This window comes from Corapipo altera, unplaced genomic scaffold (assembly GCF_003945725.1).
Source record: "Corapipo altera isolate COAL_440 unplaced genomic scaffold, ASM394572v1 343, whole genome shotgun sequence".
Taxonomy (NCBI): domain Eukaryota; kingdom Metazoa; phylum Chordata; class Aves; order Passeriformes; family Pipridae; genus Corapipo; species Corapipo altera.
This window is the reverse complement of record NW_020884913.1, coordinates 1,526,440-1,550,196: the sequence shown is the minus strand read 5'-3', so window position 1 is coordinate 1,550,196 and position 23,757 is coordinate 1,526,440. Positions and strand designations below refer to the sequence as shown.

Sequence of the window (23,757 nt, the reverse complement as noted above, 5' to 3'; positions counted from 1 at the left end):
TTAAAAAATAGGGATTTGTGAGTCAAACTGGAAGTAGGAGAGACCGAGTCACCACCTACATGGATGGGGAAGGGAGCAGAGGTTCAGTCCCTAATCACAGACTATCCTGAGTTGCAAGGGACTCACAAAGATCATGGAATCCAACCCCTGGCCCTGCACAGGACACCCCAACAATCCCACCCTGTCCCTGAGAGCTCCTGGAGCTCTGGCAGCCTTGGTGCTGTGCCCACTGCCCTGGGGAGCCTGGGCAGTGCCCAACCACCCTCTGGGGGAAGAACCTTTCCCTGAGATGCAGCCTAACATCTGGCACGGAGAGCACAGGGCAGGGTTTCTTCCCGTGCCCGGCAGTGCTTGGCAAAGAGGGATGGAACTAAAGCAATGAGTGCTTAAGTCCTCTAAATTTCCTTGAAATCAGTAAAAAGGAGGAGAAAACCTGACAGCTCTGGGGCTCGCTGTGCCACAGCCACTGCTGCTGCTGCATCCCTGTGCAGCAGATGGATGCTGCCAAGGGGTTTTGGAGCCTTGCACCATTCCTTGTGGCTTGTGGGCCTGTGACTTTTGCCTGCAGGGAATAGCAGAGGGCTCAGATTGGGACAGTGAGCAGACTCCTCCTCACCTGCCCTCCTGGGGTCTGCCCACTGTGCTGACATCCCCCACAAATTGCTGTGGGTTAATGTGGAACCCGGGGATCCTGGTTCACACCCCTGGAAACAGTATCCAGGTTAAAATGTTCCTTCAGTGCAAGGGCTGCTGTGTTTGGTTTGGCCAGAGTCCCTTCTCCTGCTTTTCCCTTCTTTTGTCACAGTGGGATGGCTAGTTGGGTGGCACAGCGAAGGGCAGTGGGGGCAAAATTCTGCAAATCTCCCAAAATGAGGCAAATTAGCTACTGCTTTCGTTTGGGAACTTTGGGAAAGCTTCTGCTGGTTTCTCATGGCAATGCTGGTTCAGTAGCCACTGCCTCCAGCAAGTGCTGGAGGGATGTTCCAGCAGCTTTACTCCTCACAGTCCCTAAACAGTCCTAAACAGGCTGAAATCCATCTGAAATCCAAATGCTTGGCCATGGGACTGTGTCCTGTGTGTCCCTGGGAACCTTGTATCACCCTGTCCTGCAGGAAAACCCCTTCTACCAAGGAAACCTGAGGTTCCTCTGAGGTGGTTGCACTTTATCCATATCTTGCCTTTCAGGGGCACGGATGAAGGGTGACCACCCCCCTGACCTTGCAGAGCTGATATCCCCATTATACAGGCTTTTCCTTGAAAATGGGTCACCCTCCCCATGCTGAAATTCTTCCTGGCATCGACAGTGCAAGTTGGTTATGGGACAACAAAAGAGGTTTGTGCCTCCAGGGGAGAAATAAGAATGCAAATATCTTTGGCATGAAAAACCCAAAGCGATTTACTCCTTGGTATTTCTTGTCAGTCCTTTGCATCTGTCTCTGCCTCACCTTCTCATTCCTTTCCTCTCGGTCTTCCAAGAGCAACAAGGCTTTGGGGAGCGATGGGGACTGGAGGGGCCCTGTGGGGGGAAGGGGGGTGGTGGCTGCAGACTCTCCAGCCCAGGGCTTCCCAGCCCTGCTGTAAAATCCTTTTCCCCCCGAGCTGCTTGCTCACTTTGGAGGGATTTCCCTGCTGCTTGGCTTGGCTTGGCTGTGTCTTGCCAGGGTTCTTTGCCCCGGCACATCCCTTGTGGGTCCGTGCCATCCCTGGCAGCGCTGGCACCGGGACGTGCTTCTCCATCATCCCGGGGACTTCTGCAGCCCGGGTGCGTGGCTGGTGTTGGAGAGCTCTGTGATCCCCAGGGAAGCAGAGCGAGCCTCCTGTCGGTGGGCATAAATCAGGCGGGAGTTGGAAAGCAGGGCGGGCTGTGGAGGGAAGGGGAGCGCGGGCCCCTGAGCTGCGCCGCCGGATGGCTCCGGGACTTCCAGTTCATTTATTCTGCCGGGGTTTGCCCGGCCCTGCTCGGCATGTGAAATGTTTTCTCTGAAAGACCCAGCAGCGAGATGGGTGAAAAACATTCTCCTGTCCCAGGAGCTGGCAGAAATCCTGGTAAATCTGCAGAAGTATGTTTTTGTCGGTGCTGCTTTCTTCTGTTAGGGGAACTAGTATAAACTATTCCAGCAGAAAACCTCTTCCTGGAATAAAGTCCTGACTCTGTTCAGAGCATTGTCAGGACAGTTGTACCAGGAATGGAGCTTAGCTGGTAAACATGTTAGGACTGAGAAGGCCCAGTGGGGCAGGCACGGAGCTCCTGTACCCTCTGCCCCATGGATAAACCCCTCACGAGGCACCTGCTGCCCTTCTCTGTGCTTGAATCAAACATCAAATCTGTGCAAGTTTAATTTACAAAGAAAACACGGATTTTTTTTGTTTGTTTGTTTATTTTCTCCCCTTTGAAAGCCTGTCTGTCTCAATATCCATCCCCTCCAGGCTGTGCTTGGCCATTGTCAGCGGGGTCGGGGTCAGGGTCAGTGCCGGGAGCCACACCATGGGCTTGTGTCCCCATCCTGCATCACTTTGCAGCCATGGGGTCAGTGCACAACCTAAGCCATCACTTCTGCTCTCCTGCCTCAGTTTCTCTGACCCTGGCTGGCACAAGGGGCAATGCTGGGAGCCCCTGGAGTGATCCTGGATAACAGCGTGTGCCCGCTCCGGTTTGAATTTCTCATCCCTTACTGTGTCCTTATCTCCCTGCTCCTTGCAGCCAGGATGGGGATGCCTGCTGGGACTTCCAGCAGGAGAACGGGGCCATCATTGTGGGTTTGGGCAGGAGATCAGAGCTGTGACACCCCGGGTGGGGTGCGAGCCCCGGGTGCCAGCGGGGGACGGCACAGCTGGACGTGCTTCAAAGGGCGTCAGGTTTTTCTGGGCTCCGGCCACTGCTTTGCTCTCCAGGCAGGCGTGAAAATGTGAAAGAATGTGAAAAATGTGAAAATGATCTTGCTGGCCTCAAGATTTGTAAACTTTCTGGTTAATGTGTAATAAATACATGACAGATACTGCCAGTGCCGGGTGGGTGACTGCGGCCCCTCCGCTGTGGCACCACCAGCGGTGACATCCCGGAGAGGCATCTCCCCTCCTCTGCCCCCGGGGCCAACCCCGGGGTGTCCTGGTTGGAGAGGGTTTGGGGCTTTTCTAAACTGGTTCGTCTGGTTTGGACTTATCCCGAGTTTCTGTGAACCGCCTTGCCTGGCTTGCAAAATGCTCTTTACTTATTTGTTTAATCCTGCCCTGGGACAAGGTGCGTGCTGTGACGCCCAGGTGCGCCCTGTGCACTCAGAGCGATGCCCAGCACGGTGCTTATGCCATTTATCCCGAGGCCTTGGATCCTTGGAGTGATTCCTCCCAGGTGGCTCATCCAGCTGTAACCACCTGTGCAGTATTTCCTGCTTGGCATGAGGTGAGGTGCCTCCACAGCCGCGTTCACGCCATAGTCAGCCCCCGGGGGAATCTCTTCTGAGTCATTATTTTTTTTGCAAAAATAGCTAAAAGTTGGTCCTTCAGCTCTGGGTGGGTCTGGCTGTAGCAAAGCTGGAGGGGGACAGAGATGCTGCAGGTCCTGCTGTGGCAGTGAACAGGCACCAGGGCTTATCCCAGGGAAGTTCCTGCATCCACCTGGGCACTGCCGGAGGACTGCACAGCACGGGGGCAGAGCTGGCACAGCCCGGGCTCAGCTGGGAATTCCAACCAAAAAGGGTCAGAGAGGAGACCCTGCCAAAGGTCTTGGAGGAGAGGGCAATGGATTTGATGCCAAGGGGTGGCCTCCTGCCCTGCCAGGGTTGGGATGTGGTCTGGATGTGGACGGTTCCACCTCTCCTTCAAACGGCCTCTGAGCGTCAGGGATCAAGATGTTTTGTCTGATGCTAATGCATAAATTTCAGCCCTGGATGACTTTCCCTGTAATTTAGGGAGAAGAGACTGTCCTTTGAAAATTGTTAGCCCTGGCATCCCTCCCCAAAGTAAAGGGAAGGGACGGAGGTTTGTGGGTGGACAAGGGTTTGGCTTCCTTGGGGTTTGCTCAGCTTTTCCAGGTGGCTGCAGGTGCACATTGTGGGATGCAGGGCCACCCCTCATGAATGGGATAGGGTCCAGGATGGTGCTGCATGGAGGATGCTTTGAGGGGTTTGGTGCAGAGATGGGGCTGGGCTCACCCTGGCCATGCCCAGGTTAGTCCATGATGTTCCTATGGAGTTGGTGGCTCAATTCTGTGCTGTCCTTGGCCCAGCTGGTCTCAGGCCCTGGGCAGGGGGTGTTGGACCAAAGCAGGGCTGCTCCCTTCAGGTGCCAATCTATGAAGAAATCCCAGTGACTTTCCACAGAAATTGTAAAGGGAATTTTTTTTGGAAAACAAAAGTGATTTAGTACCATCAAACGTGTCCAGATACCTAATCTTGATTCTAGGAGCAGGAGGGACAAGCTGTGGGGTTGCAGGAGGATGCAGAACAGGAGCTGGGCTCATGGGCTTTGTTGGGGCAGGGCTGGGCAGCCTCTCCCATGGCTCAGCCCCACAACCCACCACATCCCACCTACATTAGCTGATGCACCAAGAGCCTCCAGGCTTCATAAATTAACACTGTGAGCTATGAATTATGAATGGAGTCACATCCCTGATCACTTCAGTGCTACACTGACAGCCCTGGAGCTGCTGATCCGAGAGACAGCCCAAAGCTTTTAAAGATGTGAACAGCAAAATCTGGGAATGATTTGCTTTGCAAGCCACAAACCTCTCGGCCTAGAGATGGGGCTCATCCTACTCCCTCTCCTACCCCCTTGTCGCCTTCTCTTTTGTTTCCCAGTATTGCCTTCTCTACTCACCCTCATGGTTTGTCTTAGTGGATGTTGTCCTGCTTGGCTGTGTTGACCATCCCATGGGAGCTGCATCCTTCATGGCATGTTCCTTACCCAAGGTTGTTGGTACCAACTGGGGACAACTGCTGCAGTGCTGGCCCCAGCTGGGTCCTGGTTGTCCCCAACCCAGGCACAGGTCCCCACACCATCCCCATGGGCTGGTGCAGAGCTCCTGTCACAGGACTCAATGGGGTTTTGGCAGATCTCTGCAGCTTCATCTCCCTTTGGCCATAACTTTGTGCTCAAGGGGTCGTGTTGCAGAGCTCCAACTCTGCCGTCAGTCTTTGGGGGGTTTATGCTTGAACCTCTCCACCACTGGAGGCCAAATCCTGCCCTAAGCAGCCAGATGCGCTTAATCCTGTAAGCCTGGGTATTCCTGGGGTTTGTTGCCTCTGGGTTTGTCTGGATTCCTGCATCCCTGCCTCCGGGAGCAGCTCCCTCTGGCAGCTGGGCTGCACTGCCTGCTCTGGTGCACTGGCAGCAGTGGGGCAGCAGGAGCAGAACTACATTTGGAAAATGAGCTTCAGACACTTGTCAGTTGTCACAAATGAAGGCAGTGCCCTTCATGTCCCCCACTGTGGTGCTGTGCACCCTGCAGTGCTCAGGAGACAGCCCTTGGCAGGGCGGGAGGGAGCAGCGCTGCTCCCGGGGACGGCAGGCGCACGGGAAACCATCCCAGCCCCAGCCATGGATGTGGGAAAGGGGCCCTCGTTATTCCCAGCCCTTTCCAGCTGAGCCATCGTGAGCCAGGCAGCAAAAAATACAACTTCAAAGGCAAAGCCTCGGCGTGTGGAGAAGGCGTCCTGCCCCGGGCCGGGGTGCAGGAGCACTGGGCAGGTCCTGACTGCGGCTGGTTTCTCTTACACAGGGGATGCTGTAGCCGTGCGAGGAGAAGGATGGACTGACGCAGCCCCAGCAGTTGTTTCTCCACCTGAAGGCCAGGCTGAGGGGCTCAGTCTTCAGGGAAGGAGCCGTTTGTTGGACACAAACACCCCCCTGGGCCGTGGTGAGGGGAGAGGAGCCGCCGCCGCAGATCAAGCCGCTCCTGGAGGGGAAAATACCACTTTGGTTTGGTGTCTAATTAGATATTTACCAGGAAGGAAGGAAAGATATAAATAGGGTGACAGTGACTTCAAAGGGTGTTTTTGACTTCTAAGAATAACACCTTTGCTGGCGCCGATTTCGGGAATATCAGCTGTGCTTGGGTGTGAAAGACGGAGGAGGTGTCGCAGCTCGGTCGGCAGCCAAGGGAGCAAACCCAGACCCCCGGCCCCACGGGACCAGCTGAGGAGGGGACATTGGCATCGCTGCAAGGGCCTGTGGAGAGCTCAGCTGGATCCACAGGGATACAGGGGAGGGAGTCTGGGGAAGAGGAAGCCGCCAGTGCTGCAGAGTGGGTGGGAGGGGACGTGTGGCACCATGGGGACCCCGTCCCCACAGGCAGTGCTGGTGCTCGCCGTGGTGCTGGTGGGACTCTGGGCTCCCTGTGGGGTGTATGGGCAGCCCAACTTCATCGTCATCCTGGCAGATGATGTGGGCTGGGGGGACCTCGGGGCCAACTGGGCAGAGACCAAGGAGACCCCGCACTTGGATCAATTGGCTGCCGAAGGGACAAGGTAATGTCTGTCCCCCTTCCCTGCCCTCTCCTAGCATCCCTGGTTACTCTGTCCTGCAACAAAGGGGAATTCACTCCCATGGGACTGGCAGGGATTTAATGGATGTGGGTTTGGGTGCATGGGGAGGGCTGCCAGAGACCAGTGCAGGTCCATCCATCCCTGTGAGACCTGCGAGCTTCATCCCCCACTCCCAACCCTCATCCCTGGGGCAGAAGGGGACGCATGCAGGGGAGCAGGGAGGGATGGGGCAGCATTAGAGCATGCAGAGCCTTGTGAGTAAAGAGTCCTTTAACCTTCCAGGTTCGTGGATTTCCACTCAGCTGCATCCACTTGCTCTCCATCCCGTGCCTCGCTGCTCACGGGGCGCCTTGGGGTGCGCAACGGGGTCACTCACAACTTCGCCATCACGTCGGTCGGAGGCCTCCCCCTGAACGAGACCACCCTGGCTGAGGTCCTGCAGGAGGCTGGGTACAGCACAGGGGCTATAGGTAATGCCCAAAATGCCACAGGGGCAGCCGGGGCAGGGGGGGGTGACAAGGGGTGCCAAAGACCCCCGTGTCCATCCCTTGCAGGGGGGTGGCTGCAGGTACTTGAGTGGAGCGCTGGCAGTGAAAGGAGAGTCTAAAGGATCACATGAGAGGGATTTCACACATCTCCCTTGGATTACGTAATCCCAAGATTAAAATCTTCCTTTTCAAACACATGATGCTGCCTGAAAATCCAGGCTTCTCCATTTAAGCTCTAATTGCTTCACCTCCCGAGGAATGTGCTGGGTTTTCCTGAGCAAACACGACTGTGCTCGGCAGCTCTGCCATCCTGCATCCCACGCCACGGTCGGTGCCGCTGGCCCTGTGACTTTGGGCACCTTTCTGTCACCGTGGGTCCCCCCAGCCAGCACAAGCCCTTTGCACCTGCAGCTCCTGCTGGTGCACATGTCGTGCTGGCAGAAAATCCCTCGGTTTCACCATTGCCCCACAGTTTTTGGAGTTCTCCCTCTTGGATCGGTGCATTCAGTGGGAGCAAGGGCGTGCCGGAGGTCAGAGGGTGAAGTTGGCTGTTTGGGGGGGTTAGAAAGCCGTCTGCTCAGAACACAAACACATGAAAGAGCCTTTTAAGGCTGGAAACACTCGCTTTGCACAGGCACGAGATACCTTATGCATTTTTTCTGGGTTTCTGCAAAAATAGACGGCATTCTGGAAACGCAGCCAGCACAAACAAGGAGCCTTTCTTGTAGCAAGATTAAAGCCCCCAGCTCTGCGGGCACCTCGTGGGTGATGGCTGGTGGTGGCTGTGGCTCTGTAACCTCTGAAATGATGTTCTGTGGCTTCCAACGCAGGCAAGTGGCACCTGGGACACCACGGCCGCCATCACCCCAACTCCCGCGGTAAGGGCTGTGCCAGCGGGGGCGAGCTGAGGGCCCTGCGGTCACCCTGACCCCACTGACACCCTTGCTCGCCTCTCAGGCTTCGACTACTACTTTGGGATCCCCTACAGCCACGACATGGGCTGCACGGACACCCCTGGGTACAACCTGCCGCCCTGCCCGCCCTGCCCGCGGCACGGCGCGGCTGCCAGGTACGGGGCCGTGAGGGATTTGGGTGCTGCCACAGGGAGGTGGGGATTTGCATCAGTGTCCCCAGCCCCGAGAGCTACCCTTTGCTGTGTCACCTCCCCTCATACTCCATGTACCCAGTTTGACCCCTGTGCACCCCACAGCAGGGTGCAGGTTGGGAAGGTGGGTCAGTCCCACCGACATTGGTATCACCCCCTTTCTCCTCCCCTCCTTGGCTTTCTGAAGGCCAGGAAAACCTCCAGGCTCCGTGCCTGCTCCCACACCGGTCCCCACTGTGTTTACAAGCGTTTGGCGACTCTTCCCAGCAGGGTGGCGAGGAAGGACTGTTACACCGAGGTCGCTCTTCCTCTCTTCGAGAACGTCACCATCGTCCAGCAGCCCGTGGCCCTCGGCAGCCTGGCCACGCGCTACGCGGAGGAGGCGGCGCGGTTCATCCGGCGGGCGAGGTGAGGGGACACGGTGTTTTTAAAACCACCATTTATGAGGAAGGTCAAAGCTTTTGAGCTGGGCTGTGCCTCCTTCCTGGGGGGAATGTACAGCAGGGTCCTGGCTAGCGGGAATGGAAGGGAGCAAATGTTGTCATGCCTCTCTCCATCCTCCATCCCTCCATCTCTGCAGTGGCAGTGGGGCAGGGGAGGTGCCTCCCTGGGTATGAAGTGCTGGCAGGGGTGTGGGAGAGGTGCTGAAATGGGTGCCTACGGCAGCTCTGGCAGTGGGACCAGAACAGCACCCAGAGGGGTTTGAACCTGCCCAGTATGAGGGGTTCGATCTATTTTGAGGATAAAACACTCCAAGATCCCTGGGCTTCAAGCTCTGCCTCCCCCAGGCTCACAGGACATGAGGTGCCTGGGTGCGCTCGTCCCTCAGGAGCAAAGTGGTTCCTCCAAATGACGGCCGAGCCCTGGGGATGGGTTGTGTAACTTTAATCCCCATTATTGGCGGATTATGAGCTGTGACTTTGCAAAATGCCTCCCTGCAGTGCGAGGAGAGGAAGCGCTGCCGGGCAGCCGAGTCCCAGCCCATCCCATGTCTGCATCCAGGGATAGCACAGACACACAGAAGGGCCACAGTAGTGGGGTCCTGGGGGTTAGGTTTGTGTGATGGGGATGAACAAAAGGCTGGGCAGGGAGCAGCCTGTGGGAAATGGCTCCTTATAAATCCGGGTGTGGTTTTGTTGCACAATATCTATAGTGGTCAGGATGCTGAGGGTACTCAGGCTCTGGGCTGTGGGACAGCAGCAATCCCCCCTCCTGTCCAAGCCCTCTGGGCTGCCAGGATGCTGTTTGGCTGTGAAACCAAGTGTGTGAGCTCTGGTTTAATAGGAAAAACCTTTAAACTCCCAGAAGTGTTCTGAGGTTATCTGCGTTCACGGAGAACAGGATTAAGCAGGTGCCTGCCTTTTCTCTCCTTCCCTTTGATGGCTTATTCCAGTTTTCCCCTGCCTGACTCATTCATTACAGGGCAACAAAAGAACACCGGATTTGCCATCTCGGTGTTTTCTTAACCAGTCGTGTCAGGGTTGAGCAATTTGTGACGGTGAGACATGGCACTGCTCGAGCACAGTGAGCGTGGGAGCAAAAGTCAGGGACTCCTGTCCTCAGCTATCTCCATCTGGGACAATTCTGAGGTGTCCTTGTGATAAGCAAGCGGGATGTTCAGCTGAACACCGCAGCCATGAGTTCATCTCTGGAGTGGTGGGATGCAAGCCGGGGGAAGTGGTTTTCCCTGCTCCAGAGTCTCTGGCATCCCGTGGGAAAAGGTCTCACATGGCTTTTGCAAGGGGCTGGGCACAGCTCTTTGCAGGGCTCCAGTGCCATGGGGGAGGACGGGGCAGCTCCAGGTGGGATGAGTTTTACTCATTTTCCATCCCAGGTGACGGGTAAAGGAAGGAAATGCTGAAACACACGTCAGAGGGGCCCCGAAAGCTTTCTGGAGGCAGCAATGGGGCGGCCGGAGTCGGGCGCGTGCGCGGGCTGGGACACGTCCCTGGGATCCGGCCCCTCCCCGCCGCTGGCCATCCCACCCTTCCCTTCAGAGGTCCCTGAGGAAGAGCAGGACTCATTGGAGGAGATAAATATAGCTGTAAACAAGCAAACAGGACACGTCCTCTGATGATTTAGGAGCGGCAGGCAGTGGGGCAGCGTGCGGCGGGCGAACGTGCCGCACTCCCTGTCCGGGGCTGCTCAGCAGTGCCAAGGCCATGCCTGGGGTTGGTGTGGGTGTCCTGCTGTGGCTCATCCTCTGCCCATCACTGTCAGATCTCCAGGCACTTGCTGGAGAGGGGAACAAAGGGCCAAAATGGGCCCCTGAAAGAGGGGAGGGGAGTGGGTGGGTGCCTGGGAGGCACCAGCTCAGGGTGTTTGGCCACTGGAGATGGAGGAAGGGGCGAGTCTATCCCAAACAGGAGGACTGTTGACAATGAGGGGGGCAATGGGGAGAGGTTTAAGCAGGAGCAGAGGCCAAGCATCCCCCCGTACAAGGATTTGCAGCCAGCTTGAATGCACATAGAGTGTTTTTCTCCCAGGAGCCGTGGAAGGGCCACCGGTCTGTGTCCCCAGGCTTGGCAGTACCACCACCCCAATGACCTCCTGCCACTGCCTTACCCTGAAGGCTGAACACTCTCCCTCTCTCTCCTGTGCAGCGAGAGTGGACGCCCCTTCTTCCTCTACCTGGCTCTGGCCCACATGCACGTCCCTCTGTGGGACCCCCAGCTGGCCCCCCCCTTGGGCAGGGGCATCTACGGAGCCTCCCTGAGCGAGATGGATGCCCTGGTGGGACGGATAAAGGAGGTGGCCGACAGCCACGGGAAGGGCAACACGCTGCTGTGGTTCACAGGTACAGCAGGAAAAGTGGCTGCAGGGCTGGGGTGACACTGGTGACTGCCCCACACCAGCCCTGGCGTGGAGGTGGGTCAGGGGGCAGGACCTGTGTTTGTGCCCTGCCCTCAATGCTCCTGCTGCTCCACGGACGGGGAGCAGTCCCCTCGCAGGGATGGGGGTCCCAGAGTGTCGCGGCCACTCCGCGGGGTGCCCGCCCTGCCACCCGCCTTCGGCCGCGGGGCTGAACCGGCGGGGCTGTGCCTAATTAAGCCACAAATCCTCGCTCATTAAGAAGCCCAAATCCGCTCTCTCTGAGCAGCCTCCCTAATGAGGATGTCTTGCTCCTGACGACAGGAACCGCTCTGCCGCTCATTAGCGCCCAAATCTGGTGGCAGCCGTTTCCCCCCCAGGACTCATCCCTTGGAAACAAACTGTTAGAAATCAAAATCAATCATCCTGCTGCTCTTGCCCGTGTGTGGGGAGGCATCACAGGCATCACAGGGATGGGAAGGAGGGATGGAAGGGTGACTTCTCCTTGCCCACCGCCCCACTGTGGAGGTGTCCCCTCCCACCCTCTGGTCCTGGTGTCACTCATGGAGACATTTCTTTCTCTTACAGGTGACAATGGCCCCTGGGCACAGAAGTGTGAGCTGGCAGGACGCCTGGGGCCGTTCGTGGGGGCCTGGCAGAGGCAGCGAGGTAACCTGGCAGAGTTGGGAGGGGGAGGTCTGCCAGTCCCCAGGGGTGCAGGGGGGCTGCTCCACAAATCCCTTCATTGCCCATCGAGGGGGACATGGGAAGCATTCCACCTCCAGCCTTTCCCTGACTGCTGCCCTGGGCGTGAACACACCCCAGAACAGTCAAGCTTTCCCCTAACAACCCTGCTGGGAGGGTGGGGGGCTGGGGTCCCTGTTACCCCAGAACTTGAGGTGACTGGTGCTGGTTTGGGGACTGGATGTTTCCATCAGCTCCAGCAGGGTCTTGTAGCCCCCATCCCCATCCTGCCCAGCACCCTCCCTGCACCCCGGGCACTTTGCTTTTCTTTCTCTCTACCGTTTTCTTGGGGTGTGTGTTTTATTTTTTTCTTTTTTCCATCTTTCCTCCTTTTCCGGCCAAACCATCTGCTCGGTGGGTTTATTTCGGCCAGAAAACATTCATGAGTCAGGCGTTTCCCACTTCTGCTTGTGTTACGCAGCGTAACGTGCCAGGCTCGGTTCCCCCCATTGCCCCGGGGTCAGCGGGGCGGGAGCGCCTCATCCCTCCTCCGCTTCCTGACACCCAGCCCATGCGACCGTGGCCACTTCCCTGGGCAAGCACTGCCGGCGGGCTGGCTCGCCTGTTCCCATTCCCATTCCCAGAGCCCTTCCTACTCCGGCTGGCTGGCCGGGCTGGCCCCGGGAATGAAATCCGTAACCTTAATTTTCTAGTAAACAAACCCTGCTGACGGCCCGGGTTGCTCTTGAGCAACCACCGGTCACAAAGCCGGAGCAGATGGTACAGGCAGTGCGGGCGTTCGGGAACAGGGCGAGGAAAACACGGCCCCTTTTCCAGCCCCTCGCCACCCTGGGAAAACACCCGGATCCTGGCCGTGGCTGAGGCTGGGGAGGAGGTCGGGCTGGCAGGGCACTCCAGCTGGCTGTAAACACTGGCTGGAAGGATGACTTCGGAAATCCCTGGGCTGGCTGTTGCACGGATGTTTGGAAAGCCAGCCCGGCGTTATGGGGCTGCCACCAGCAGGACTGGCACAAACACCCACCCCTGGGTGCTGCTGGGGTGGGATGCTCGGCCGTCCCATCCTGAGGGAATCATCCCCCGGCACAGAAAAGCCCCTGAGGAGTGGGAGGGCAAGGGAGGACAGGCTGCTCCGAGCTTTCCATGTTTCATGTAGCTTGGTGTTTCCTTTTAGGCTCCAACCCAAATTCCAGGGGTGTTTTCCACTGATATCAGGTGGTAACTGGAGTTGGTCCTCACTGAGGGAAAGCAGCATATCCACATGTGCTGCCCCTTTCTCTGGCTGGGGAGCTTCCCATAGCCTTCAGCCCACCCCAAAAACTTGTTTCCCACCTTGTGGCCAAGAGCCCAGCAAGGGGGGATACTGGGATAGAGATACACATTTTGGGGATGTGATGCTGGGCGTGTTTTGAGACAGGTTTGGGAGCCTCTAGATCTGGTGTCCCTTTGCTGAGGACTTGCTGTGTGTGGTGGGACCAAGGTTTTCATCCTGCCACGGGAATGCACAGTTCAGCTTTCCTGGAAAGCCTGGAAAGTCCCCACAGCAGCAGGGCTGCATCATCCCCACCCTGGAGAAAATTCCCTGGTTGGGTTTGGGTGTTTCAGCCCCATTTACTGCCCAGAAGTGTTAATGTGAGCTCATTCATGGGCTGCTCCAATGTCCTGACCAGCCAGAGGCACTGGGGTGGCTGGAGGGGGTTCCCCCACTCTGCTGTCCTGCCAGAGACCCCTGACCAGGCATGGAAAAGCTGTGGAAATGCATCCAGGAGGACGAGTTATTTAATATGTGTACAGAGATGGGGATTGATATTAATTGCTGTAATTGCTGTGGTTTCTTGGAGTGTCTGAGGGCAGGGGAGGCACCTCACTTTAGCCATACATGATGTGTGTTAGAAGCACTGTTATGTTTCCAGTAGCCACAAGAGATCCCAGTGCCGGCTGTGTCCCACTGTGGAGGCCCCAAGGAGATGTTCTCGGGGGGGGGAAACACCAAAAGTTTAGGTGGGGAATGGGAGAGATTGAGGATGTGCCAGCAGAATGGGCAGCAGGGTCAGAAACCAGGACTAGCCCTTGTGGCACCAGCACTGCAGCATCCGTGCCCTGTGTGTCCCTGTGGGTACATCAGCATTTCTTGGGAGCATGGATCAGCCTGTGGGATCAGGGAGTGACTCCTGGAGAGGCTGGGCTGGGCTGGGGACCGGCACAGGGGCTCAGAGGAGTGCGGGGTGGCCGTGCCTCTCTTGGCTGTGCCCGGAGGAAATGGCTTTGGGCTAGCGCCGTTGCCATGTGCACGCTGAAAGGCGCAGGACAAAGGCTGCTCCTGGGAAGTTTGCTCGGTGAATCGCGTTGGGATTTTCTGTTTGCCCCATTCCCAGCCCCTTCCCCCGTCTCAGCAGCCTGGGGCACTTTGGGCTGCAGCCAAGGCAGAGAGAGGCTCTCCAACACACTTCCACCCGTTTAGATGCACAGTCCTTGCATTTTGGTGCTCAGCACCCCCATCCCTGTGTGCAGCACTCCAGGTGGAGGAAGGGACTGGGCAGCTTCCCCCGTGCCATGCAGAGCATCTCAAACCCAAGGGCAGAGCAAGGGTGCTTTTGGGTGCTGTCAGGGAAACGATGGATCAGGTTCATTAGCTGACAGGAGGGTTATTAGCAGGATGGTATTTTTAATGAGGCAGGTTTCCAGCAGGCGGGGGGAGGGGGGGCTGTCAGTGCTGTACCTCGCTGAGGGCAGCAGTCCCTGGAACAAATTCCTACATTTCCTGCCTGCTCCATTTTCTCACCTGACATCAAAAGTGGATGGAAATGCGACGGCTCCGGCAGCAGCTGCATTTCTCATCACTCGCTGGAGAAACACAAAGCAGTGCCAAAATGAGCCCCTTTCCACCCCCCCCCCCCTTTCCCTATTTCTTTGAAAAACTCCTGTAACTCTTCTCCCTCCCCTGACCCAGATTCTCTCCAGCAAAATCACCCTCCCTTTGGGGCAATTTACACCCTCTGCCTCTGAACGGTTCCTTTGCCAGGGAAACTCCGGGGTCAGGAGGTTTCCCATCTCAGCAGGATGCTGAGCGCTGCCCTGTTCTCTTGCAGGCGGGAGCTCAGCAAAGCAAACGACCTGGGAAGGAGGGCACCGTGTGCCAGCAGTGGTGTACTGGCCTGGCCACGTCCCTGCCAAGCGCACGAGCCGTGCTCTGCTCAGGTAAGAGCCCGTCGGGGAGCAGGGCAGCCCCTCCACCCCCTTTGGGACGACCCACCATCCCCAGGTCACCACCTGGGTTTTGGCAGCAGCAGCTGCCTGCACTAGTTACTCCGTGCCTCATGCCAGACTTTACTTTTGTCCTCTCCCAAGACTTAATGCTTCAGCAAAGAGGAGTTTGAAAGGGCTTTTTGTGAGGCTGGTGGGTTGGCGTGAGCAGCCACCGGGCTCCGTGTGCCTCCTGGCCGCGGTGGCCGAGGGCCTCCCGATAATTAAAAGATGACGATGTTCTCTCTCCCCACCAAGGAGCAGGCTCAGGCTTTGTGGTTTGTGAATGGCTTTATGTGGAGGAGGGTGCGGTTGTGGGAAAGGCTGGCCGGGGAGATGGCGCTGGCAATCCCTGCAGGATGCGGCCGGGCCGGGATCCGGCGGGAGCAGAGGGGAAGGGCTGCTGCCCCCATGCCTCGGCTCCCCGGGGGGAAGATGTGGCATGGGGGGGTCCTTATTGCAGCAATACTGCACCTCTGCAGGCAGCAACTGCACCCCTCCATGTGGGACTTGCACCTCTCCTTGTATCCCTCCTTTTCCAGCAGTTGTGGTGGGATGCCCCATCTCCTTTCATCTCTGGAGCACAGCATGGTGGGGCAGGGAGTGGCTGGGCATTGGGAAATAACACCCCAGCTGCTGGAAGCAGGTCCTGGCTGGTGGGCCCTGGGGAAGTGTTGAGTGTTTCTAAGGTCCTTGAGATAAGCTGGAGCCACTCACTCCTTACATGGCCCGAGGGCAGCTCTGGGAGCTGGATTTTTGCAGGCACAGGAAGGTTTGAGCCATAAGCTGAGTCACGGGTGTCTGGCAGAGGGGATGGGGCGCACACACATAGCACCCCGTGGATTCACCTCCAAACCCTTTCCCTCCACAGGGCCTGGGACAGAGCTGCCAACTCCTGCCTGCTTAGGCAGCCAGGGCAGCACCTGCAGGGTCAGTGCCTGTCCCCATCCCCCTGTCCCACCAGCCTCCCTTCCAGCCCTGCCTCCAAGCCCTGGAATTCTCAAGCCCAGGTTATCTCCTCGTAGACCTTATCTCCTGCATTTCCCAGCTCTGGTCTGGCAGGTGGGACAGCTGGAAATCCAGCAGAGGCAGGGGCTATGCTGCACTGCTTGGAAAGCAGCTCTGCAGCTCCCCAGGAGCCAGAGCACAGCCAGGGTCCCCCCAGCACAGCCTGGCATTGCCAAGGGCCAGACCCAGCTGTGTGGGATGAGGCACTCCCTCTTTAGGAGGCAGCACAGAGCCAGCCTGGGGGACACAAGCAATGGGTCAAGCTCATGAAGGTTTTACCACTGTGGTCCCAGCCATGGCCTGAGCTCATGGACAGGGAAAATGGAGGGATGTGGAGGGATGTGGAGGGATGTGGAGAGATGTGGAGGGATGTGGAGGGATGTGGAGGGCAGGAGTTTCTTGGTGCTCACAGTGTGTCAGGACAGGTGGCTTTTCTCTGCACTGAGTCACCCTTGGGGACATCCCCCAAAGATCAGCATGTGCAATAGGGAAGCTGAAATTCTCCCAGCTGATGGGGAAGACCAAAAAGCTGGGGAGGGAATGAAACCTGTGTGCAGGCATGGCTGGGAGCCCTCTGCACACCCAGGGGGACCTCTGCCTGGTGGGATCCCCAGGTGGGCAGAGGCAGAGGGTATCCATCCACATGAGCCTCCTCTGCCCCTGGGGTTATGGAAACACTGACAGCCTTTGCCACCTGGGCAAAGAGCCTGCCAGGACTGGGCAGGACCTCTTGGCTCCACGTCCTCCCCGGAGCAGGGAGCAGGGAGGTGAGCGAGGTGAGTGTGCCCAGGGGCAGGGGAAGCTGGAGCCAGCAGGGCAGTGCTGATGCACCTCCACAGACCTGCACCTGCACGCTGGTTTCTGCAGAAAAACTGCTTCGTCGGCTTTTTTTAATTACGTTTAATTGTCAGAGCCACCCGCTGTGCCTCTGCCCTTCCCTGCCCCAGCCCAAAGTAGGGCACGGAAGAAGTAGGTCAGGAGGGTGGTGAAGAAGCAGATTGCACCATCCTGGCTGTGCCAGTGGCGTGGGGCTGGGCGGGCTGGGCGAGCTGGCAGAGTGCAGGGAGAGCTGGTTCAGCTGCCTGCAGCTGCCTGCACCCCCTCATCTCCGGGCAGGGCAGCCTTCCCTGCCACATTGTGCCCAGGATGCCGGGATGCTCATCACCATGGCAGGGCAGTGCTCCCAGCACGTTCTGCCCGGGATGTTGGGATGTCCATCACCCCGCACAGCTCTGCCCTGTGGGGCACAGGCAGGGAGCTGCTGATCCCTGGGCCCTTTTCCCTGGTTTTCAGGCAGCAGCAGGGTGCTGGGGTGACTTTATTTGTTAAACCTCTCTTGGCCAGGACAGGGGTTGGCAGTGTGGCTTTCACTTTCCCTTAAGCATGGCTTCCCCAGCTTGGCTTCTGGGATGTGCCTGCTAGTGGGGCCTTTGCTTTGATGCCAACTTTGACAGAAATCCTACTTTTTTGTGCCTTTTTCTTTGGGTTACATTTACCTATGACTGGGAGGATCTTCAGCTGCTTCTGTCCTCAATCCCATTGTCCTCCCACCCCGTGGGTGACGATTTCCAGAGGTCTCATCTGCTGCGTTGGGGCTGCTTAGTCCAGCCCTGGAAGCATCCACATGCACTGTGCTGGGGGCCAGATCCTGAGGGTGCTGAGCACCTGTGGGACCCGGGGCATGCTGCCCAGGTGAGCTGCCATTCTGGGGGGGTCCTGGTGTGACCCCAGCGAGGTGCTGCAGGGGTGCAGAGGGGAGCCAGGATTTCTTTGGGCGCCTCCCGGCTCCGTGAGCACCGGCCGGGGCTGCCTCGCAGCAGTGTTTGTTCTTATTTGTTCTCTCCGTCTCTTAGCAGCTAAATTAAAACTTGTTGAATGGGAGAACCGGGGGCCAGTAAGCCCAGGGCTCTTTTCTCTCCACTTGGCTGCCATCAGCTCTGGGCAGGAGACACACGGTGACAGGATCGTAGTTGGGGCAGGACTGCCATGGCAGGACCGTGGCACTCTCCTGGTGCCCCCAAGTTGGGGACCTGGTGCTTTCTCCTTCTCCAGGAATTTCCTTACCCAAACTGACCCCCCTGGTGCTGCCAGCACAGGGGTTTTGTAGCCAGAGGGGTGTAAGTTGAGTCCCTGTCGCCACTCAGCACTGCCAGCTCCTCAGCTCCTGTGTCACAGCCCTGTCCCCAGGAAAGGCAGGGCTGAGATGTGTCACTTGGCCACTCTGATGTCCTGCTGTCCCCTGGGGCCATGGGACACCCTGCTGCAGCTGGTTCCCTTTAGAGGTGTGGGATCACCCAGTGACCGTGTCTGTGAGAGGGAGGGGTGTGCTCCTGGTGATGGGGGGACGGACACTCGTGTCCTGTAGGATGAGGGGGGTGAGGGTTGGGCGTGGGGGCTGCGAGCAGGATGTCCCCATCCCACTGGAGTCGAGTCTGGTCCCCACTGGGAGGAGGGGGACCGAGGAGGGGGAGTCTGTGCCCAGGCTGTGAAGGGCTGGCAGCAGGGCCAGGTGATCCCTTCCCACTCCAGCAACGATGATGGTCAACCTCCACACGGCAGGGATGTACTGGAGGGTGGGGAATTGCCACGGCCAGGCTCTGCTTTGAGCCACAGGCAGCAGGTGGGGAGGCAGTGACTGTCCCTCTGTGCGTCCCCACGGAGCCAGGGGGACTGTGGGTCACCTTCCCCGTGTCCCTCCACACTGGGGGAGCCCCGAGTGGTTGTGTCTGAGGCCCCTGCAGGCTCGGGGGGCTGTTGGTGGGAGCGCCGTCGGGGTCGGGTGGGATTTGCGGAGCAGCCCCGCGCTCCTGTTCCATCCTGGCGCTCCCGCTCGCGCTGCTCCGCGCAAAAGCCAAGACCGCATTTTGCAGGGGCGACGGGATGTGCTGTCACTGGCGTGAAAACTCCCTGTGCTTGCACTTTCTCCGCAGGGTGACCCGCAGCCTTCCCCCGTGCCCGGGGGGCTCAGGAGGGGCTGCCCCGCCGTGCCCCTGCCCCTGCCCCGCGGGCGCGGGGGGAGGCACATCCTGGCTGAACCCACAGCGCCTGGCGAGCAGCCGGCTGGGGGTGGGAGACACGTGAAGCTGGGGCTTGCCAGGGCCTGAGCTGCCGCTGGAAGCCGGGTTTAACCTTTTCAGTTGTTGGGGTGGGTGCTGGGAAGCAGCTGCCCCCCCGCAAGGTAATTTCGAGGGGCGGCGGGGCACAGGTTGGGCTGGGAGGGACCCTGCAGGGATTCTTGTTCTTTCCACTGATGGCAGCCACCTCTTTCCCCAGCACCCTGGACATCTTCCCCACGCTGGTGGCCCTGGCTGGGGCGGCGCTGCCCCCAAACAGGCACTTTGACGGCTTGGATGTGTCCGCAGTTCTCTTTGGGTGGTCGGATGAGGGGCACAAGGTAAGGCAGAGCCACCCCCCCAGTGACACTCCACCCCTCTCAGCAGGTCCCTGAGCTAAACCAGGTAAGTGGGGGGTGGAAAAAGGCTCAGAGCTGGTGGTGTGTGGACTCACAGGAGCGTCACCCCCTGACCTGGAGGAGGAGGAAGGCAGCTGGAGTTGGCTGGGTGCTGCACCAGGCTGGGCTTGGGATATCAGGGTAAAAGGGCTTTGGGTTAATGAAGACTGCTTTGTGTCTCACTCACAAATCTGGGATTATGGATATAAACGCCTGTGCCTGCAGCTTGGCACCTTCCTGTGTGCCACAGGACTGTGCCCCCATCCCAGGGACACCATCCTGGGGATGCTCAGGCCTGTGGCAGCCTGTGGTGCTCTGCATGGTGTGCCTGCTTCCCAATCACAAAAGGTACATCAGTGTGGGGAAGAGAAGATCCCAGGGGCTCAAACCTAGTTGTATCCCTTTATTTATCATGCCAGGTGAAGATGTAAGGAAGCCCTCCTTCCCCCAGCTCTGTGGCTGGGGAAGGTGCCTGTTGTTACCATGTTCCATCGGGGCAGCCCACCTCGTATCCCACAGCTCTGTCCATACAACCAGCTGCTGCCAGCTCCTCTAAGCCCAAAAAACACAGTTTGCAGGACAAAGCAGGATGGCCACACGTTTGTCTCAGAGTTCCACGAGATTTTTGCAGAACCAAAAGATAAGGAAAGGAAAAAAAAGCGGCTTTAATAGCAGTCCCATGGATAAATCCTGATTTTGCTTTTAAAGTCCACCCTCCTGCGAGCACCGTGAGCCAGCTCCCAGCGGGATCTTGGATTTGCTTTCCGTGTCCATCAGGGGTTTGGTATTTGCTTTGTATTTATGGAACCCTCTGCTGAACTGGGAGATGAAGCAGGGAAGCGGATGGGATGTGGCCAACGTGCTCTGCTGTGTTCCTTGGGATTAACCCTCCTCTGCACGTGCAATGCTGGGAGGGGGGGACCAGTGATTTGCTGGGAGTGCTGGTTTGCTGGGAATGGTGGTTTGCTGGGAGTGGTGGGTTTACTGGGAATGATGGTTTGCTGGCAGCAATGGTTTGCTGGAAGTGATGGTTTACTGGGAGCAATAGTTTGCTGGGAGCAATGGCATGCTGAGAGTGATGGTTTGTTGGGAATGATGATTTGCTGGGAGCAGTGGTTTGCTGAGAGTGATGGTTTATTGGGAATGATGCTTTGCTGGGAGCAATGGTTTGCTGGGAGCAGTGGTTTGCTGGGTGTCAGGGCTAAATGGGAGAGGGATGCACAACTGCACCGAGTTCAGGCAATGGGTTTTCTAGGGAGAAAAGACTTCCCACTCCCCCTTTTCTAGTTTTTTATTTATTATAACAACAAAGTCACAGTTTAATGGAAGAGTTCCAGACCTGGGAATGTTTCTTGAAAGGGCTCAATCGAAACAAGCTCCTTAATTATGCAGCAAATTATAACAGATTTCCTTAGTGAGGGGTTTTAAGAGGTTTAGGAATGTGGTTGTTGGTAGGAAGGGAGGTTTGAGTGCCCTTACACGGGGCTGGCAGTATCCCAGCTGTGCTGCTAAAGGTGTAGGCAAAGCTTTAAAGCTGGAGGCAGATTAATTGGTTCAGTTCCCATTTTTGGCTTCATGGGACCTTGAATATTTGCTGATTCCTGCTTTGGAGCTGTTTTATCCTGACTGGGGAGTATCAGCAGAAGGGGACTCAGCTGCAGGGGTTCCTCCTTGCAGCAGCTCACACTGCACGCCCTCTTCTCCACCTCTTCCACTTTACACCCTTCTATTTTTTCCCCTAAAACATAAATATTGAACCAAATTCCAAAAGGTGATTTTTTTTTTTTTTTAAATTTCCCTTGCAATGGAGGGCAATAAAGGAAATTGAGAGCATTTGGAAATCACTCCCTACCCTGAATCCTGGCATTTCTTGGATGAGGTACCAGCTGGGCCCTGAAGACAGTGGCCACATCCAGACTGGGCAGCACAGGATGGACATCTCTGGGTGCTGAGGGGGGCTGGAATGCTCCGTGCTGGGCACTGTGGGATGGACATCTGGGTGCTCTGTGCCGGGCACCTGCTAAGGCATTGCCACGCTCATCAGCTGTGAGTGCTGTTACTAAACTTGGCACCACAGCTGCCTACAACTCCAGCAGATGTTTCTAATTTTTTAGCACAGTGGAAATTTCTTGAATCACTTTTAAACTCGAATCCCAGGGAGGAAACCTCAAGTGACTCATCCCTCAGTGAAGCCGTTGGCTCCGCGGCAGATCTGATCTGAGCAGAGGAGCCGCTGGACCGTCCAGCTCACTTGTCTCCTCGCTCCCGTGTGCCAGAGCAGCTGTCCTGTGTGGATCAAGTGTCCTAAATACCGGGGGGGGGGAGAGATTCGACCCACCCTTCCCTCCTTCCCTTCCTTCTCAGCCCGTTCCCTGTGCTGTTGTCAGGGAAGGGAGCCCTCGCACAGCGGGGTGAGTCAGCGGACACGGGATGATGTTCCAGCACCTCACCTTCCCGTGTGGCCTCTGCATGAGCTCACCCTCAGCTTGGGGCTGGCTCCTGGCTCCAGGCAGGGATTTGGCTCCCTTGGAGCACCCATGGAGTGGGTGACACACAGCTCCCAAATATTACACAGGCATTCAGTGGTAGGACGAGGGGGAATGGTTTTACGTGAAAAGAGGGGAGATTTAGGTTAGATGTTAGGAAGGAATTCTTCCCTGGGAGGGTGAGGAGGCCCTGGCACAGGTTACCCAGAGAAACTGTGGCTGCTCCATCCCTGGAAATGTCCAAGGGCAGGTTGGATGGGGCTTGGGGCAATCTGGGCTAGTGGTAGGTGTCCCTGCCCATGGCAGGAGGTTGGAACTAGATGGTCTTTAAGGTCCCTTCCAACCCAAACTATGATCCTATGATATTCTGTCCTGCTCTACTGAAAGCCTCTGCACCTTCGTGATCACTTTCTTGACAGAATTGGTCTGGGGAGGTAAATTCAGAGGATCCTGCAGAACCAGGAAGGCAAAGGGAGATGTTGGTGTTTCCTTGGGTTCTTCTGCCACCATCCCACCCTTCAGCAATCAAAACTCTGTTGGTTGCTCAGTCCAGGGGCTGAATGGTGGCTGTAAATGGGTGCACAGGTGGAGCAGGTTTTCCCTGCCATGTTCTGACAGGCACTTTTTTGTCCTTCCTTCAGGTTCTGCTCCACCCCAACAGTGGGGCAGCTGGGAAGGTCGGCGAGATCGAGGCACTGAGGCTGGCTCAGTACAAGGCCTTTTACACCACAGGTACCGTGTCCCTTCCAGAGATCCTAAAGGCTGGGGAAAAAAACTTCTGGAATTCTTGGATCCCTGCAGATACAGGTGGAAACCAACTCAGGTTAATTCAAGCAAGAGCCAACCCAGCTCTGCAGCCCGGGGTTGTTGGCCCCAGAAACACTCTTGGACTAAGAGCTGGGACAGGGTGGGCCTGGGCTGTGAGGAACACAGAGGTGATCCCTGGGCAGCCCATAACTCCGGGGTTTTTCCCTCATTTCCTCCCTAGGAGGGGCGATGGCTTGCGATGGGAGCACTGGGCCGGCTGAGCATCACCAACCACCCCTCATTTTCAACCTGGACCGCGACACCCAGGAGCAGGAGCCTTTGGATGTGGCATCCAGGGAGTACCAGGCAGTGCTGCCCATGATCAGCAGGGCTTACACTCAAGCTCTGGAGGACATTGCAGCCGACAACGTCTCGGTTGCAGATTATTCCAAGGATCCAGCCGTGATTCCCTGCTGCAACGCGCGGCACGTGGCCTGCCGGTGCCACGGGGCTCACGCAGCCAGGCTGGACCTTCCCACGGAGAGAAGAACAACACGGCTTTGTCTCTAAAGCAAATAATTGCTCAGGCTGCTCCTTTCCCCAGTGTGGTGTCTGTGAATGGGATGTGCTGGCTCCAGGCTGGAGGTTGGCCACGGATGGAGGCTGGGTCACCTTTGCTCCGTGTAGGAAGCAGGGAGGTGAGTTGGTTGTGGCTCTGGGGCAGCACACAGAGGGTCCCCTTTGCTGCAGAGCAGGGCACTGCAGTATCTTGCTGGCTCTGGGCACATGGGAAGGCTTTTTGTAGGGCTCTTTAGCTGGGAAAGAGCCAGGTCTTGGATTAAAACTACCTTCTGTGAGAGCTGGCTTTGGGAGAGAATTCCTCTGGGAAATATGCCTGGCTTTCCCTCTAAAATGGGAGTTACAGGAGCGGCTGGTGGGAGCACAGGGCAGGGGAGGACAGGGCCTCTGAGCAAACATCCCTTCTGGTGCTGAGAACCTGGAAGTCTGTGGCTGCAGCGAGAAAATTCCCGGCTGGCACGAGGTGAGTGCTCTGGGAAATGGAGCAGCTGCCCACCCCAGCTGCCTGGTGAGGTTTGTTAGTGGGGCCATGGTAAGACCCAACTGTCTGTGGAAGGAAGGGGGCCCTGGGCTGTCCCTGAGAGCTGCTCCCCATTGGGCAGGATGCTCAGCTTGTCCTGCACGGCAGAGCTCAGGGACTGTGCTGTGACACACACCC

The 23,757-nt window shown here is 57.4% G+C and overlaps 1 protein-coding gene across 3 annotated transcripts; it reads left to right on the top strand.

The window, feature by feature from the left end:
- The first annotated feature begins 1,246 nt into the window (after positions 1-1,246).
- Positions 1,247-23,738, top strand: ARSG (arylsulfatase G). 3 transcript variants are annotated; one of them, XM_027654349.1, is made up of 12 exons: positions 1,247-1,333; positions 5,714-6,461; positions 6,762-6,949; positions 7,798-7,845; positions 7,925-8,036; positions 8,340-8,480; positions 10,676-10,869; positions 11,472-11,552; positions 14,675-14,783; positions 19,110-19,230; positions 22,415-22,505; positions 22,762-23,738. In XM_027654349.1, the coding sequence occupies exons 2-12, from the start codon at positions 6,265-6,267 to the stop codon at positions 23,088-23,090; spliced, it is 1,611 nt and encodes a 536-aa protein (XP_027510150.1). In that variant the 5' UTR covers positions 1,247-1,333; positions 5,714-6,264; the 3' UTR covers positions 23,091-23,738. The 3 variants fall into 3 exon arrangements, with proteins under 3 accessions (XP_027510150.1, XP_027510151.1, XP_027510149.1); XM_027654350.1 differs by lacking the exon at positions 1,247-1,333 and adding an exon at positions 3,178-3,397 and having other exon boundaries at positions 8,343-8,480; XM_027654348.1 differs by lacking the exon at positions 1,247-1,333 and adding an exon at positions 3,178-3,397.
- The last annotated feature ends 19 nt before the right edge of the window (positions 23,739-23,757 follow it).